Source organism: Phyllostomus discolor, chromosome 4 (assembly GCF_004126475.2).
Source record: "Phyllostomus discolor isolate MPI-MPIP mPhyDis1 chromosome 4, mPhyDis1.pri.v3, whole genome shotgun sequence".
NCBI lineage: Eukaryota > Metazoa > Chordata > Mammalia > Chiroptera > Phyllostomidae > Phyllostomus > Phyllostomus discolor.
Genome location: NC_040906.2, coordinates 135,829,404 through 135,849,029, shown reverse-complemented (window position 1 = coordinate 135,849,029; position 19,626 = coordinate 135,829,404). Strand labels below are relative to the sequence as shown.

Genomic DNA, 19,626 nt, shown 5'->3' with positions numbered 1-19,626 from the left:
AGGTCATTTTTTTCTGGTATATCAGGTTGCTTGCATCCTCTGTGTTAGGAATAAAATTCCCCTCACTGTTACCAACCTGACTTAAAAGTAATGTTTGGGACTACAAGGGAGAAAAAAAAATTTCTTCTGAGTGCTGGATGAGGTAGGGGGAGGTAAATAAATATAAAACATCAGTACAAGAAATGGATAAATAATTAAAATGTTTACAATCATACTGTAATATTAATAACAACAATAAATCACATTTTGGGCTCTGAGCAAAGTACTCATCACGAAATTTGCATAGCCTGGGTGGCCAGTAGCCCTGAGGAGTAATTATTACAGTTCCTTCCCCTAATGATATTTTGAGCACAGATCAGGAAGTATCGCAAACCACACAGTATTACCTTTAAAATAAGTATATCTCTGTTAGGTTTTAGGAAAGATATGCATGCCACAGGAGGTAGGTGATACACAATTGAGAATATTTTCTATATATTCCTTAGAGATAATTTATTAGGAAAATTAGGATTTTTCACCAAGCATTTTTAAAAAACTAAGTGCAGTTTTCAGGAAGCAGTGAGAATTATGAAAACAGTAAATATGCCAATAACTATGTCACGTGAAGAAAAGTTGAAATACTCTGATAAAAATTGCCTCTAGGTTCATCTTCCTGGTGAGAAGCAATATATCAGGAAGAACATCAATAGAATGGTAACCTAACTAAAAAAAAACAAGTAACTCCTTAAAATGTGGAAATCATGATCACAAATGTGACTATTTCAAATGATTATGAGAAGGAGAACCATTGACGCTGACCCTACATTAATATTTTCCTGGTATAGGGACCAGTGTAGCTTCTGTTCCACTCATCCCCTGAGGTGTAAAATCAATGCCTAACACAGCTATACACGAAGTTAACTTAATGAAGGTGAAGTGTCTGGTCTCTCGGGGACAGAAGGATGTCAAGTGAACAAATAATGGGTCTCCCTGGCTGTCCCTGTTAATGAGAAACCAATAAGGACTGCCCTAGGGGATAAACCGCTTTCTCACACTGCCTTCCAGATGGGGAGTGCTGCAAGCATGGCACAGCCAGGGAAAATCATAAAAGTTAAAAAATCATTCACCCTTTTAAAGTACATGCAAGTATTTATTAAAAAGTTGTTTTATGGAGAGTTGAAATCAAGGAGTAGATCTCATTTATTCTCCATAACTAGGCCTTAGTGGTTTGCTATCAAGAAAAGTAAAGACCATTTTGAAGATCATAAATTTCTTTATTCCTTATTATATTAAATAATTGGTAATTTCATTAAACAAGTTCAATTTGATGCATTTGTTCCATATTTCTAAAAGAGTCACAGATTGTAATGTGGCAAGTAACATATCTGTCTCACGTACAGGAAAAAAAAGGATAAAATGAAACTAAAGAATAATAACACGAAAAGCCCATGACTGTCAGTTGCTCTTTTTTGTTCTTTTAAATATCTTTTTTGTTCTTTTAAATAATTTTTTCATTCTAGCTAAATAGTAAGGAATGTGTTGCAATGAGTGAAATGTGTAAAAAAATTTTAAAAGATTAACAAACTTTGACAATTTGTGCTCATAAACTGAAAAGCAAGAGGAAACAATTATTCTAGAAAAATGTTGTTTTGTAAATGGTGTTCCAAGAATTGAGTGTGATACACATTTAGAGAATAAATTGTTTTAAAAAAAGTTTACCTACTAATTATAATGGTTCCAGCGGTAATTCTTCAGCTAGCTCATAGCACAAGCCTTGAAGCAAAGCCCTTTTTTTAAAAGTGATGTTGGTAGAGCCAAACTGAGTTTTCCAGATCATACTTAGCAAGCCTAATCTTTATTTATTTATTTTTGCTTTTAAAATGAAATGGTTAAATGGGAAAAATCTATTTTTAAATATCAAGAACTGGCTTCCAAGCTAATTCTTCTATTCTAAATAAGTGTGAGGCAGGGTTTATAAAGAACTTCCGTATTTACACGTATCAATGGAGCCTCTGACTTGCTGAATATCTTCCAGGAGGAGAAATAAGATACAAGTTACATTTCCTGAGAGTGAAGTGAGAGATGCTTGGAGTTTATAGTAAGTCATTTCTTTCCCAGCTGACATCCACCATCACCTGTCACGTTACAAGCAATTTGGCTAGCAGGGCCTGGAGGGCTTGTCTGAAATGCCTTCCCCGCAAGCTGGGTGATGATGTTTGAGTTCCACAGCCACAGAGACTCTGAAATCTTAGCCTTTTTGTGTTTGCTGTGGGGATACAGACAGATGGGTTGTTAATGGGAAAACAAAGCTTGGATGACTCTCATGATCTTGCGCCTGTTATGATTAGCACTTGTTCATTGTGACATTGTAAATGATTTCCTATTGAAAACAAGCCTTGCCTACTAGATGACATTCAGATAATACAAACTGAGGGTGGACTAAGAAGGTGTTCATCAGAAAGACCTCGAACACTAGTTTTTTCAGGTGTCCTCTACCCAGTAATTGTAGTAACTACTGAGACAAACCCAACCCCACCCCTAAGAGGTTCTATGAACTCTGAAATGTCCTTCCTGACTCTGGGGGCTTGGCTACTGCTTCAGAGTCAGCCTGAGAGTACAACTTAACTGAACTTGAAAGCTGTGATTTTCCCAAAGGTATGTTCTCAGCCTTTTTTCTAGAATATAATGCTATTGCTCCCACACCTTTACTTTTTTAAAGATTTTATTTATTTATTTTTAGAGAGGGAAGGGGGCGGGAGAGAGAGAGAGAGAGAGAAACATATATGTACGGTTGCTGGGGGCTATGGCCTGCAACCCAGGCATGTACCCTGGCTGGGAATCAAAACTGCGACACTTTGGTTCGCAGCCCACGCTCAATCTACTGAGATACGCCAGCCAGGGCTTCCACACCTTTACTTTTTTAAAAACAACTTTAGTAAGGTATCCTTGATACACCAGGTTTCTTGTCAGATTATAGAAATTTTTTCATATTTTACTTTACTTTTCTATATGAATAAAGTTTAAACCCCTTAGCCTGGCACATAAGGACTTTTCAGAAAAGCACCTCAGCCTGCCCTTCAGCTTCCTCCACCTTCCAGACACTCTCCTTACCTGTGTTCACTGATCACATGGGATTCTTACCATTCTTCAAATTAACTTGACCTTTAAAACCACCATGATGCTCCCTCTAACTACCACACACTGGCCCGCTAGCTCATCTGGCACATTTGTACTTATCCTTCAAGACTACTTTTCACATGAACTATGACACTTTCCCTGATTCCTTCAGAATGGGCTTCATCCGTTCTTCCAGAGTCTATCATACATACTATCTAAAGACTGCTGCTACATTCCATAATAGCTAATTGTTGATGTACTTGTATTCCCACACAGAAATTATTTGTTGGCAGGGACCATGTCTTTATTCATCCTTAAATCCTGAGTGCCTCACACATAGTGAGTACTCAACATAATTTGACAATTGAATGACACACTTTGTTAGAAGTTCTTCTTTCACTGGTATCAAAGCTAAACTTCAAAATGATAGTGACAGTATACTATAAATATCTTTTTCAAAATAGTTCTTGTAAGCAAAGAGGTGTTATATCCTTATAACGGTTAAATTAGAAGAGAAATAGGCAATGAGAAAATAATAGAGAGGATTGCCTAATATCCATGTCTATGAGCTTCTGAGCCCCACAGAGGAAGGAATGGTGGGAGTTGATTGAATTATATTTGTTAACTACACTATCAAGCTCTGTCCCGAAGCAGTACTGCCTCAGGGTCCAGGGTATAGAGAGTCACTGAATCCATGCTGCCACTCTCCAAAGTATACACACATACCCACTTAGACATAAGCCATGGGCAACTCTGGCACCTGAGGGTGAGGATAGGCAGCTTAAGTAGATTGTCTGGGTCGCATAGAGCAGCATTTCTGTAGAGGGGCCTCACAGCAAAGGCATGGGTGACATGCACTGACAAGGAGACTAGAAACCAAGAACAGAAGAATATTTGATTGTGAACATAAGCACATTTGCAACATTCTTGGGGCTCCGAGGAGTAATAAGAGCAGCCCTTAGGAGGGAGCTGAGTTCTACATTTGTACAGGTAGAGAGGAGGAAGCAAAACAATTTAGGCACTGGTGTCAATATATCATTTGAATCTACGACCTAATTAGATATTTAGATGATCTGAGCCAGAATGAGATCAGTATTATATTTTAAAAGTGTATTGGTCCACAAAAAAAAGAAAGAAATTTGCCTGAGGACATCAGCTAATGTTGTGTTTAGAAGGTAGGATTTGTACTAAACTTTCTAGGATATGTAGGACTCCAATTGGCAGACACGATGGACAGACTATGACAGAGAGAAATGGGTACACAAAAGCACTTAGGTCATTTCCTTGGAGACAGGACAGAGGTCAACAGCAACTTTGAAAGAAAACTTCCAGTGTTCAAGAAGTCAGGTATGAGTAAGTTAAGGGATGTGTGTGTGAGGAAGTAAAAGTGGTAGGTAACATTATTCCTTTGGGAAGTTTGGGAGTAAAAGGGTCTGTCAAGGGAAAATGCTTTTAGAATAGGAAGGATTAAGTATATATCTGCAGACTAGAGCTGGGATACTGTGGAAAGAGGCATTGAAAACAGGAGAGCAAAGGAGACCATGGGTAAATCAGAAGTAGATTAAAAGCACAAGTGAAGTGATTAACCTTTGAAAACAGGAAGGTCGCCTATGAGAGGACAGCTGAAGCAGAGAAATTCTGTGGTAGAGAGCAGAAGTTGAGATGGTTTAAGTAAAAGGAATAACTTGGATACAAAACGTCTGGTCAATTCAATTTCCTATTCACCAATTAGATGTTAATTCTACAAGGCACTATGTCATGTATCCATATTATTTAAAATTTTTACTGAACTTGTGATTGCTTTCAACTTACATAGACAGAGCCTTGGTGAGTGGAATTGTTAAAGTCAATTTGGATCCCAGATGGTGGAAGAGTAAATGGAAGCTACACTAATTTCCTCCCAGGACCAATCTGGAATTATGACTAAACTGTAGAGAAGGCATCCTGGATAAACAACTGAACACTAGCTAGAGAGAAGCCTGATAACCATGGACAGAAAGAAGAAACCACTTCCCTGAAACATGACTGGTAGACAATGTGGAGGAGACACAAGAGGGCTGGCTGAGCTCCCACAGGTGGCCGCTGAAGATCCGGAGGAATATTTCAGGAGCTTGAGGTTCCTCTGAGAAGTGTGGGGTCTAAACCCCAAGCTACGTTCCCCAGCCTTTGGCAACAAAGCTGGAAAGGAACCCAGACAACATCCAGCTCTGAAAAGCAGCAGGGGTTCTGTCTGCCAGGGAGAGATAGTTGGAGATGCAGAGAGTCTCTTAAAGGCCCAACACACAAAATTTCATTTGCAGCCACTTTCTCTGGGATCCAGCAAAGGGAGGGCAGAACAGACTAGAGATGCTTGAGAGAGTCTGGGGTTGGTAGCTCTGGGGAGAGAACTGAAGGAACAACTGCCAGGTTCCCTGTGACAAGCCATTGCCCATAGTGCAGCAGTATCTTTCTCAAGCAGAGCACTTCTCTCCATGTGGCATCAAACTGAGGGGAAGCAAGTGCCCTACCCACAGGAATTACTCTGCCCCACCCTGTAGAACTTAAGCCAGGTGTCTGAGTACAGCTTGATACGTTTAACAGCTGATCAGTTTAATGGCTAATTAGCTTAACAACTAAAGCAGAAAACACAAAGAAGCAACCAAAATGGGAAGACAAAGAAACAGACCCCAAATGAAAGAACAAGAGGATTCTCCTGAAGAAGAACTAGAAGAAATGGAGACAAGCAATTTATGAGGTGGAGAGCTTAGAGTAATTATTGTAAGGATACTCAAAAGCATGAAAAAAAGACATAGAAACCATAGAAGAACCAGTCAGAAACAAAGAATGCATTATCTGAACTAAATAATTCACTGGAAGGGATAAACTATAGGTGAGATGAAGCAGAGGGTTGAGTCCTTGATTTGGAAGACAAGGTAGATAAAATCACTCAGGTGTAGCATCAAAAAGAAAAAAGAATTTTTAAAAATGAGGAGGGCTTAAGGAACATTATGAACAACATGAAGCAGAACAACATGTGCATCATGGGAATACCAGGAGGATAAGAGAGTGAGCAAGGGATCGAGAATCTATTGAAGAAATAATGACCCAAACCTTCCTTAATCTGGTGAACAAAAGAGACACACAAGTCCAGGAAGCTCAGAGGGTTCCAAACAAGCTGGACCCAAAGAAGCCTATGCTAAGACATATCATAACTAAAATGACAAGGCTTAAAGACATGGAGAGAGTCCTAAAAGCCTCAAAAGAAAAGCAGATAATTACCTACAAGAGAGCACCAATTAGATTGTTGTCTGAGTAGTCATCAGAAACATTTCATCCCAGAAAAGACCGACATGAAAAATTCAAGATGAAGAACAGCAAGGACCTATAACCCAGGGTACTTTCCCCAGCAAAGCTATTATTTAAAATTGAAGGAGAAATAAGAGCTTCCCAGACAAGAAAAAGCTAAATAAGCTTGGTGTTTGTTAACACCAAGCCAGTACTGCAAAAAATGTTAAAGGGCTTGCTTTAAGAAGAAAAAGAGAAAAAAAAAACAGAGGAAATCAGTCTAACAATAAAATGGCACTACATACATATCTATCAATAATCAACTTAAATGTAAATGGCCTAAATGCTCCAAGCAAGAGACTTAAGGTAGCTGAATGGATTAGAAAATAACACCCATATATATGTTGCCTCCAAGAGACCCACCTCATATCAAAATATACACACAGACTAAAAGTAAGGGGATAGAAAAAGATATTTCATGCAAATGGAAAGGGAAGAAAAGCTGGAGTAGCAGTAATTATTTCCAACAAAACTTTAAAACTAAGGCTATAGTAAGAGATATAGAAGGCCACTACATAATGATAAAGGGACAATCAACAAAAGGATATAATCCTAGTAAACATTTACACATCCAACACAAGAGCACCTACATAGATAAAGCAAGTGTTTTTTAGGTTCACTAAATTTATTTTAAAAATCATAAAACATTTCTTACAAAAGAGCACTACATTCTGCACACTGCTCTGAATAGATGCCAGGGAAATATGGACTAATGCTACTTTTCCTCCCTGTCCCACCGCACCCCCCGCCAATGTTCTGGTGACCACAAAGCAATTTTCCTTTTTAACCACCAACAATGAACAAAAATAAAATTCACTCACTCTGGTGCTGTTTCAAAATTTCAATATTAGTTTTTGCACACCCTCCCCCACCCTGTTTGTAAGGAACGTTACATCTTGTGAACAACAAAGATTCACTGCACCTCAAATGCAGAACACATAGAAGCAGAGGAATGCTGGCTTTTAAACAGAAGCAGATTTAAAAAAAGATTCAGTAACTCATTCAGTTCTTCACCAGTCTTAGCAAAACTTTCCAGAAACACTGCTTCACACCGTTCTGCAGCAAATACTGTGCATTTCTGTACCTGGTCCTGGTGTTCCTGTAATGGTAATGATCTGATCTTCACACCCTTCTAAAGGCTCATCAATTTTGATTGGAGCTCCTGACTCATGACAAACTTGTTTAATCCTCTGACCACCTTTGCCAATAATAGTCCAGCCAAATCTTGGAAATAGTTACTTATGTAGTAATAATAGGTCCACCTAAAATAACCATATGAGCCCCTGCCTAGAAATAATCATATCTGGAGCCACCCTCTGGTTCATAAGCCATCTGCCATTCTGAAGGGCTCTACGTATCTATTGGAGTCCCAAGTTTCATCAGCACTGAAACCAACCATGCCATCATAACAGTCTCCAGTCTTCCTCTCTGTCATAGGCCATTAACTCTCCTCCTCTAGGTGGTGGAGGAAGAGGAAGATTCTGCACTCTGCTCTCACCCCAGCCACCTCGACAAGGAGCTTATTGCTCCTTGCCAAGGGCTTATATCACCATAATCTCTTCTAGATGGAGGCATCAATGCCCACCCTGACGAGGAGGCATTCTGTCAAAACCACCTCTTCCTGCATGGGAAATCCCACAGGACATCCATGGTGGTCATCAAACATCATTGTAAAGCCACCATAATCATCGGTTTCATCGTGAAAATTGGGATTGTAAGGCTGTGCACGTCTTTTGATGGGAGACTCTGATATGAGATGAAGGATGATCTTTATGCACTCTACAACCCTATCAGGGTTTCCTTCAATAAGCACAACTCTGTCTGTGGAATAAGGACAGTAGTCCTGGAAAAGCTTGATTGTTGTCTGAGCGTTCTCTCTAAGTTCTTTGATTTTAGCCCCTTTGACCCCAATAATTCCTCCTGCCAGACTCTGATGAATCAACAGTCTCAATTCGCAGTCAAAATCATTTCCGTTATAGTGCTGGTAATTTAAGCATTCCACAGCATCACATTCGAGTGGGAGCTGGCTGGTTGCAGTGGGTGATGGCAACCGCAGGCCCTCTTCCAAGGTAGGCATGATTTCCTTCAGAATTTCTCCAATTGTTTCAAAATCAGCACTGATACTCAAAATGTGCTCGGGACCACTGCTGTCTGGGACTGAAACACTGGCACTGTAGTCTGTACACAGAGCCTTAATGTTCTGGCCTCCTTTTCCAATCACTGCCCCAGCATTCTGCTCTGAAGCAGAATGCAGAATTCAACCATGTCATCAGTGGTTTCTAGATCTTTTAAAAGTTTGTTCCTCTTCCATGTCTTCTGCAGGGCATTTACCAAATTCAACCACTGGTTTCTGTGTTGGGGAAGGTTCCTCTGGCTGTTCAGTTTCCATTTTCTTGGATTATATTGAACACCAATCATTATATATCCTTGCAGAGAAGAACTGAAGTATTCTGGTCATGAACAACTGACACCCTAGTGCTACAGTAGCCTATAGGCCATAAACAAGCGGAACATAAGCAAGACTTCAAGGCTGGTGCAGTTAAGAAACAGCAGAAATGGTGTCTGCTATGTAAAGCAACTCTTGATGGACATAAAGAGAGAGACTGACAGAAATACAGACATATTCAGGGACTTTAACATACTATTTACTTCAATAGAGACATCTTCTAGGCAGAAAATCAATAAGGAGAATGGCCATAAATGATACACTAGACCAAATGAATTTAACTGATATCTTCAGCCAAAGCAGCAGAATATACATAGTTTTCAGCCCAAAGCAGCAGAATATACAAAGTTTTCAAGTGCACATGGAATGTTTTCCAGGACAGATCACATGTTAGGACACAAAACAAGTCTCAATAATCTAAGAAGACTGAAATCACACCAAGCATCTTCTCTGACCATAATGCTATGAAACTAGGAATCATTCACAAGTACACTGAAAACATGCAGATATGGAGGCTAAATAGCATGTTATTAAATTATGAATGGGTCAACAACAGGGTCAAGGAAGAAATCAAAAGATACCTTGAAATAAATGAAAATGAGAACACAAGAATCCAAAATCTGTAGGACACTGGGAAAGCAATTCTAAGAGGGAAATTCATAGCATTACAGACCAATCTCAAAAAATAAGAAAAAGCTCAAATAAACAATCTAGCTTTACACTTAAAGGAACTTGAAAAAGAATAACAAGCAAAGCCCAAAGTGGGTAGAAAGAAGGAAATAATAAAGATCAGAGTGAAAATAAACAAAATAGAGTCTAAAAATATGATACAAAAGATCAATGAATCCAAGAGCTTGTTCTTTGAAAAGATAAATAAGACAGACAAAACTTTACCCAGACTCATCAAGATAAAAAGAGAAATGAAACATTGGTTAGAAAATTGACCCTTAAGAGGAAAAAATGAAATTTAAAAATCAGCCTGTGTGTGATGTTAATGAAAGTTTAGCCTTTATGAGAGAAGGGGTGGGATTGAGTCCTGTAGCCCATGCCTGAATGATAGAAAGCAATGCTTTCTGGTTTCTTGTTTAGCCAGGGAAAAGAAAAGTATAGGTTTTCCTTGAACTGTGTATCTCTCCAGCAGGGTCCAGAAAGGCAAGACCAGACACACATTCTTTCACCAGTGTAACCCCAGTGCCCAGTAAAGTGCCCAGTCCATAGTGATGTTCAATAAATGACTGTTGAATAAAAAGGTGAGCTTTATTCTAGACTGCATTATTTCAGTGACTTACAGAAAGCTACCTCTTACTCACCCTTCAGCAGAAGAGAAACATTTCAGGAACCCCTAATATGTACATAATAAGCTACAGATTTTACTTGCAATTGGTAATTTTTTAGTTTTAAAAACTTAATAAATTTTTAAAACTTAATAAAATTATAAAATTTTATGTCTAATGCTGCTGAAGGTATTGGGTAATATGCAGAATAGATGGATAAAGCAATAATACAACATACTTAGAAGTACATATCAATAGCTCTAAAAGTAAATTAGAAATTTCACCTTGAAAAAATAAATCTTATGGAAATAATCCTAAACACACAGAGAAACAACTTTCCTGTATGCTGAAGTGTTATTTATAATAACAAAAATATGGAGGTAATGTAAAGGTCCATGTGGAAAAGACATGCCCTTGGGGTGGGTCATCCAACACCAGCAAAGGCGAGGCACCGGTCAGACTTCAGTACACGTAACGGTTTTCCCCACGTGTGGGAGCTTCCAAGGGAACTGTTAAGGTCCAGAAAACTTGAATAATTCCCTCAAAACACTACACATCTTCCAAATATATAATTTAGGGTTTACTAATTGCTGAGGATTGTTATGTTTATAAAAAATTTAAAGTGCAAATGAGGCTATCTTTTACCAGCTCTTTTTTCCCCATGTAAAGCTGTGAAATTAAATAGTCCCTGCTTCCAGAAAGCAACCTCCAATTTAATGGAAGACAAAGAGAAACTTTCCTCTTCACTGGAGATTTATTTGTAGCAGAAGTTAAAGGAGACTTTATCTGTCAATTATGTCATTATGTCTTGCTCATAAAATGTTATTAAAGTTCATTGGTGTTGATTATTTTTTCACATATAGCCTCATTTTCCCCATTCTGAGGAACTGTTTCAGCTGCAAAAGCACCAGATCACAGGAATCATCCTAAATCAGAGATGCTATAGACTTGACACGCATATGAGCATTCCCTTCTCCCCTCTTTTTGCTAATGGGTCACGGCACTCTCATCTGCTGAACACAAAATGGGCTGAGAATCTTTCTCAAGACTGTATTCCAGTTAGCCACTGGGTATAAATCATAGAACCTGAGAGATAAGGCTCTTTACCATCCTTGAATTCAATAATAAATCTGAAATTCACACATTTCTATAAAAGCATCTAATGAACTGTAAGCACTATATATACTAAGAAAACAATGTGCTTCATAGTATACACATTTTATGTATATTTTCTCTGGAAACTTCACCATTTTTCCCTGATAATTGCTAAAACACAATTTAAAGATAATCAGAATATGATAATCTATGATATAACTCTCTCTCAATATGTATAGAAATAATGAATTATTTCTTTCACATAACAAGGGATACTTGTAGATACAGAAGTCAAGTAACTCTTTCCTTAAAAGATAATGCTAGAAAACTAGGTAACATGCCATGCAGAATCTTTAAAGCCCCCTAATATATATCATTTGCTATTCCAAGGAATACTGAAAAAACAGACATGAATTTAAAATAAAGCCAAGCATATAAAGCCCTTCAGCCACCCTGAAGCCCGTGTCACCTTGAAGTGTACGATAACATTTATTTGGAAGGCCCTTGCAAGAGCGGCCTTTGGGATCCACACATTAAGCCAGGGTTAAGGTACTAAGTGTTACCCAATAGGTAGGTATCTGACCAACACACTTACTAGATCTCTCTGTTCATCTGGAAGATGTCAGAACAATAAAAACAAGCTCAGACACAGAAAGAATCCCTATTTTTCATATAAGATAGCACCTGCCTCTTCCCATGCTAATCCTGCAAAGCAGCTTATTTAAAAATATATAAATAGCTGCAACTTTACTCCAGTCTCATTGAAAAATCAAAAGAGTGTCCTGGCTGGTGTGGCTCAATGGAGTGAGCACTGGCCTGCTAACTAAAAGGTTACCAGTTTGATTCCCTGTCAGGGTACATGCCCGGGTTGTGGGCCAGGACCCGAGTTGGGGCATGTGAAAGGTAACGATGTTTCTCTCCCTCTCTTCCTCTCTCCTTTCCCCTCTCTCTGAAAATAAACAAATAAAATTGAAAAAAGAAAAGAAAAATCAAAATGGCATCATATAAGAGAAGCGTCCTAGTAAACTTGACTCAATGAGTGAAATTAAGTGGAAATGTGACAAACTACTTGACACTTGTTAGTCAGCTTAACCAGATACCCTCCAGTTTCCTGTAGTGGAAGCACCAGGGTTCCAATGTGCAGAGTCAGAGAGTTCACTTACACTGATCACCCGGGGAACACAGTGATTCAGAGCCAGGAGTCAGGAAATAAATGTTATGTTATACCTAATATTTATTATCACACCTATTATTATTATCTCCTATTCAAAGGAGAATATCATTGTCTAAATGTGGCACCAAGTTTTCCAATATAATGCTTAAAATTAGCTAAGTCTTCCTATGCACAGGCCTGATGAATTTTAGATTTTCACTCTAATCCTTTAATCCTTTAATTCTCAAGCCAGAATTACAGGGTTTAAATCATCAAGAACGCAGTGGGAAAGAGAACCTCAATTTTTGGAAAAGAATTTGACTTTCGTAAATTAATTTACTAAATTTATCTACTAGTAGTTAAGAAACATCTAAACTAATATACAAGGTCTGTCCAGAAAAATGCAGTCATTGTTAATATAACGAAAATGGTTTGTGCAACATCGATGTAACCTGACAGCCAAGGAAAGTGGACTGGAATGTGCATGCATGAACAATGATGACTTCACTATACTAGTCATTGGGAGTGGTAGACACCACTGAGTGATCATGTGTACTGTGTGGCTATTGTATTCAAAATGACTGAGCTAGTAGAGCAATGACTCTGCATCAAATTTTGCACTGAGCTTATACATTCCTCTGCAGAAATTGTTCAGATGATTCAGAAGTCCACAGCCATGGGCAACTAGTGATGGGCAGCTTCATCACAACAAATTTGCTCATGAATCACATCTCATGCAAAACATCCAATCACCCAGGAGACTCATCCCCACTATAGCCCAGATTTGGCACCCTGTGATTTCTGGCTTTTCCCAAAACTAAAATCACTTTTGAAAGGGAAGAGATCTCAGACCATCAATGAGATTCAGAAAAATATGATGGCGTAACAGGCTGCAATTGGGAGGTCCCAAGGTGCCTATTTTGAAGGGGACTGAGGCATTATTGTCTTGCATACAATGTTTCTTGTATCTTCTTCAATAAATGTCTCTTTTTCATATTACATGGCTGGATACCTTCTGGACAGAATCTATCATCTATCTATCTATCTATATGAAATGTACATGAGATACATATTGATTTTACTGCATCTGAATACCGACTCATGAAACTGTCTTGTCCTGAGGGTTTAATGCCTACACGTGAAGCCACCTAAAAGCACCCCCCGCCCCCGCCACGCAACAGCACAAGTCTGTGGTTACATCTGCTGAAGTTCCCCATGTGACAGTCACCCATTATATTCCCAATATCAAATTACTCTCTTCCTTTACACTCTTCTTTTTTACCAATTAATAAGCAGTTTACTTGTAAGGAACCATATCATTAAACTAAAAGTATCGAAAGTATCACAAAACAGAAGATCTAAAAGAAACTTTCTCAAGGAAAAAGTAAGTTCGAAATGCGATCTACATGGAGCATGTGAGGATAGGCAATGAGATGACTAATGCTATTTCCCTTTGAGAATCTAAATACTGAGATCCTCAACAACCCCCTCTGGTAACTTCAATATTAAGCTATCCAATAGGAAGTGAAAATGTTCATATAAGCTTTCACACAAAAACAGCTGTGCTGCATTTTAAACCAAACAGAATTTTGATGTTTTTTCACTGCAGTGTATTCATACACTAAAATGTTCATCTTGGACCCAAAAGGCTGTAAATATCATGATCATATATGCTATATTTGCCTGCCCAGTGACTCAAGCTTTCTGAGTAACTATTTATCTGCCCTCAGTTACATATAGCCAACCACATGAGTAATTATTACCTCGAATAGCTGGAACCAATTGTCAATATTTCAATGGCAAATGAGTCTTTTTATAAATCCAAGATTTATCAACAGAAAAATAATAATAAAGATAACAAAGGAAATTTTAGGTTAAAACCATTTTGAAATAAAATGAATATCAAGATAAAAATAAAACTGAAAAAGTTTTTCTTTACTGTTTACTCTATACAATATATAGAATGAATGCCTAAGGGCTATATTCTTTTATTTTAATTTATCATGAAACTTATCTGCATGCATAAAGCATGTAGAAATCAGTATAACAAATATGTGTTTTGTCTCTAAGTCTACATTGTACCTATGTTTTTTTAAATTTTATTTTAATCATCATTCAAGTACAGTTTTCTGTCCTTTACTCCCATTCCAGCCCACCCACCCATCCCTCCCCACCTCCCTCCCATTTCCACCTGCCCCTAGTTTTTGTCCATGTGTCCTTTATATTTGTTCCTGTAAACCCTTCCCATTCTCCCATGAAATTCCCTCCCCTCTCCCCTCTGGTCACTGTCAGCCTGTCCTCTATTTCAGTGTCTTTGACTATATTTTGCTTGTTTCTTAGTTTTGTTGTTTAGGTTCCTGTTAATATCTCTAGCCATCAGAGAGATGCAAATTAAAACCACAATGAGATGGTTCACACCACCACCTCACACCAGACAGAATGGCCATCATAAACAAAGCAACAAACAACAAGTGTTGGAGAGGTTGTGGAGAAAAGGGAACCCTAGTGCACTGTTGGTGGGACTGCAGACTGGTACAACCACTATGGAAAACAGTATGGAACTTCCTCAGAAAACTAAAAATGCATCTGCCTTTTGACCCTGCAATTCCACTGCTGGGACTATATCCTAAGAACCCTGAAACAACAATCCAAAAGAACCTATGCACCCCAATGTTCATAGCAGCACAATTTACAATAGCTATGTGCTGGAAGCAACCTAGGTGCCCATCAATAAATGAATGGATCAAAAAACTGTGGTACATTTACACAATGGAATTCTATGCAGCAGAAAGAAAGAAGGAACTCCTACCCTTTGTGACAGCATGGATGGAACTGGAAAGCATTATGCTTAGCGAAACAAGCCAGGCAGTGAAAGACAAATACCATATGATCTCACCTGTACCTGTGTTTTAAAATTTATATTTTAAAATCTAATTTTGGTCATGTCTATGTTAAATAAAAATATTTCTCCAAAAAATAAAATTACTATTCTCTAAAGACTATGCCTCTGTCTGTACATGTAAATGTTGTTTGCACCACAGAACAAGACCAGATTGCAAAGATTATTGAAAACAACAAATTTATATTTTTAATTTACCACATTTACCACACCATTCAAGTGAGTATGACAGCACTGAGATGTTTTATTTTTTAACAAATTATTTGCACTCTCCTTAGAAAATAGCTAATGTGATATTACAATAAAAAGAAAAATTATTTTACTTACACAGTATCTCTAATAAGAAGTGCACTTCCCAGTCTGAAACAGGTTCTATCACCTTCACAAAATGCACGTCGCAAAGAAAAGCTCTCTCCTAGATCAAACCCTGTAAAATGTGACAATTTAATCCACCAATTTTATTAAATTTAGTAAACTCACAAAGATATTAAATTTAAATAAGATTTTTTCAAGAGAAACATTCTTAGAACCAGCAGTACCCCAATCAAGAATTGTGAGGTTGTGGGGTTTTTTGTTTAATTTTTTGTGAAGTATAAAGAACATTATTTTGGAACATCAAAATGTTTCCCTTAGACCACTCCCAGCTGATGGCAGCTCAAATTGCTGAATATTGTAATTACAATAGTACTCAAGTTATAGATGTAGAGAATGTGTTTCACTCCTTCCTTCAGCACATAAATAAAATTGATCCTACTGAGTTATCCTAATTTCAGTTCACCTATTTCCCATGGTTGTTCTTTTCATTCTGTACATATCATTCATGATGTACATTTGTGTACACTGAGAAGTACAGCAGTCTATGTAAATGTATTCCTCAGTGCTGAGTTCCGTACGATTGTATTCACTCTTGTTAATGAGGATTTTCTGTTCAGTGGCTTCAATTTTATATATTTTTGTACATTACTTTTGAAAACATGCTTCAAGTATGAATCTTATAGAACACCTGTAAGTTCCACTTCAATTTTTGGAGTTGATTTGTATTTTCACATAGTTTAACTTTGGGGAAGCTTTTTACCATTGTGTCGAATAAACTTGATAGTAAGTCAGGTCATAGCACAGGCTGATACAATCGACATGATTTCATTGCAAAGTGTATTAGAGTCAGCAAGTTTTTGCTTTGCTAAATACAATTATCCAGGGAACACAATGATCCATAAATTTTGAAAATGCCATCTAATTTATAAAAATCAATAAAAAGGCTTTGGTAAAACTCTTTCATGCCAGTTGCTGTTTACAACAATGAACATGCCAATAAAACATTTGTTCACTCAAAAAAATAAAAATAATTTTTGTTGTCCATATCTATGCACTGATTTATTTCAACTAAAGTTCTACTGTTTTGGATCAGCAGAATTTCTCGATTTCATTTGTCTCCTCTTAGGATGTAGAAGGATAACGTATGTTCAAAAGACTTATATATTAATTTGCTTTGACCTAGGGAATTATCCTAAGGAAATAACCAGAGTACTTCATTGTAGCAGCTCTGATAACTAAAGACAAAAATTTCATTAAGTAAAAAATATCACTGCCATTCAACTGAAATCTAAGCAGCCTTTAAAAAAATCATGCTTTAGAAAAATAGCCCTGGCTGGCGTAGCTCAGTGGATTGAGCTCGGGCTGTGAACCAGGCATCATAGGTTCGATTCCCAGTCAGGGCACATGCCTAGGTTTCAGGCCATGGTCCCCAGCAACCGCGCACATTGATGTTTCTCTCTCTCTCTCTCTCTCTCTCTCTCTCTCTCTCTCTCTCTCCTTCTCCCTCCCTTCCCTCTCTAAAAATAAATAAATAATTATATATATATATATATATAGAGAGAGAGAGAGAGAGAGAGATGTGGGGAAATGTAGTGAGGTCTTTCTCATAAATTTTCTTTTTACAAAATTCCTACAATGTATAAAACTTCTATAATTTTAAATAACCTTTTTTTCTACAAGAGGTTGAGTTGTTGGTCTTCAAACAACAAAAAACTCTGTTTTCAGCATATTTTCTACATCATCCATATTCTTTGCTTTTAATCTTTTATATTGATGTCATCATCTTAAATTACAATGTCAAGGAATTACCCATAATATATTACATGTTTGGTGATAATTTTACATATAGTGCTCCTTTGTAAAGGATTATAATGCTTACCTGAAACTTCCAGTTCATCTCTATTATCTTGTCTAAACTGATGTCCCTCTGTCCTCAGGATAGCACATTGTTTTTCTATTTAAAATAAAGTATTGAGGACTTCATTACATTTCCTATCAATTTTTTCAAATAAATTTGAAGCAAACAATATAATTAGAAACTTAAAAATAGAAATAACTTAAATAATTTCATTAAAATTCTGTAAAATGAGGATAAGAAAATTACCTACCAAATAGTGTGTTTGCAAAGATTACATATAGTTATTTATGCATGTGAAGTGCTCAGAACAGTACCTGGTATACAGTAAATTCTTGTTAGTGTTAGCTATTATTAGTATTTACTATTATTGTTATAACATTCCAATTGTTGCTATATACTTGACATTAGAAAATTAGTTAGCTTTAGCATCATTAAATTCTCATATTCAAAGCATATTCCAATATTAAAACAAGTGAACCACTGCTATATTTCAACATAACTTTAATGCAGATTTTGGTATCAGGTGACGTTAAACTTTAAAATAGAAGGTAACTGATATGAACGGATTAAATTGCCTCCCAAATTCATATGTTGAGGATTTAATGCATAATGTGATGGTATTTGGAGATGGTGCCTTAGGGGGTGGTTAGTTTTGGACGAGGTCACAGGGTTGAGGCCCCCATAATGGGACTGGTGTCCTTATTTATCAGGGAATGGACAGACAGGAGCTCTTTCTCTCTCTCTGCCATGTTGAGAACCAGAAAAAGTGCCCTCATCAGAACTTTGTCACCCTAGCACCCTGAATCTTGAACTTCCCAGCCTCCTAACTGTGTGACATAAATGATGTTGAAGCCACCACCTAATACCAACAAGGTATTCCTAAACTAAGACAGCAACATAGATAGATGTTATTAAAATAAAATTAAAAAGTGAAGACCTCTCATATACGAAAGTGGCCTATAGTGAAAAAAATGAGAAAAAGATGAAGAAAGTATTATAATTAAGAGCTAATGCAAAGATTGATAAATTGGACTTCATTAAAATTGAAATCTTTAATTTTGCTAAATCTAAATCTAAAATGTTGCTGAGACATTAAATGCATTTAATTATATTCAAAGAAATAAAAGATATAGTTTGTCTCCATTGAAAGCAAATTTACATATTCAATACTACCACAACACACTCATATAGTTATGTACATGCACACACTTATTTTTTATTATCTGGTTATATTTAAATCTAAGTCAGGCTAAACTCTGGGAAAGTAATAGTCAATTCATAATTCAGACAAAATTGCAGCCAATTTTAAGAATATGCCAAGGTAATTGTACAATTAGAGAGATCTTCTTAAACTAAATTTAGTAAGTATTTTGGCATCATGCAATCCTAACCTTAATTCTTCATAGGTAAAATTCATGTTTGGGTTTAATGACCCAGAAGTTTTTAATACAGAAGGGAGGTAAAACCGCTTAAAACAAACTTGATCCCCTGCTCTGTGGAATGTGGAAATGCCTAACTCACCAGTTCAACTGTGGAGCTCCCAAGCCCTTTCTTTAACAAATGCATCACAGAGTTCAGGGGCACTGATAGGGCATCATCTTAATGTATTTAATCAGAAGAATAAATTAGATTCTAAATAGTGCTACCACTTACTCAGAAGCTTCAATACACATAAATGAAATTATAGCACAGAATAATTTTGGAGATTACTTAGCTACATTGGAAATTCCTACTTCAGAGATCTAAACATAACTGCAGGTCCTATACAATAGTATAATTGGACATTTTGTAAACATTACCAGTTTTTTCATCTGAATTTATAGCAGTTTTTACAAAAACCAAGTATCTCATCAAGATCTCTGCACCAAAAACTAGAGAATGTTGCTGAGAGACATTAAATCCCTAAACAGTTGAAGAGATTAACCAAGTATTTAGATTGGAAGATTCAGTATTAAGATGTCAATTGTCAACTTATTTCCATATTCAATGCAATACCAAATAAAATCCCAACAGGGTGTGGGTGTGTGTGCATGTGTGTGAACTGAGAAGCTGATTCTCAAATTTATACAGAACTACTAAAAAAGTAAAGTAGCTAAGGCAAAATCCAAGAAAAATAAGCTAGAAAACTTACACAGTCAGATATCAGGAATTTTTATAACATTGTGT

At 37.0% G+C, this 19,626-nt stretch overlaps 1 protein-coding gene and 1 pseudogene across 1 annotated transcript in view; both read right to left on the bottom strand.

The window, feature by feature from the left end:
• The window catches only part of COL19A1 (collagen type XIX alpha 1 chain), a 331,257-nt gene that overhangs the window by 285,641 nt on the left and 25,990 nt on the right, over positions 1-19,626 (bottom strand). Inside the window, 2 exon segments of the mRNA XM_036024315.1 lie at positions 15,615-15,714; positions 17,482-17,556. Coding sequence (XP_035880208.1) covers positions 15,615-15,714; positions 17,482-17,556 — 175 coding nt within the window.
• Positions 7,408-8,965, bottom strand: LOC114495016 (annotated as a pseudogene).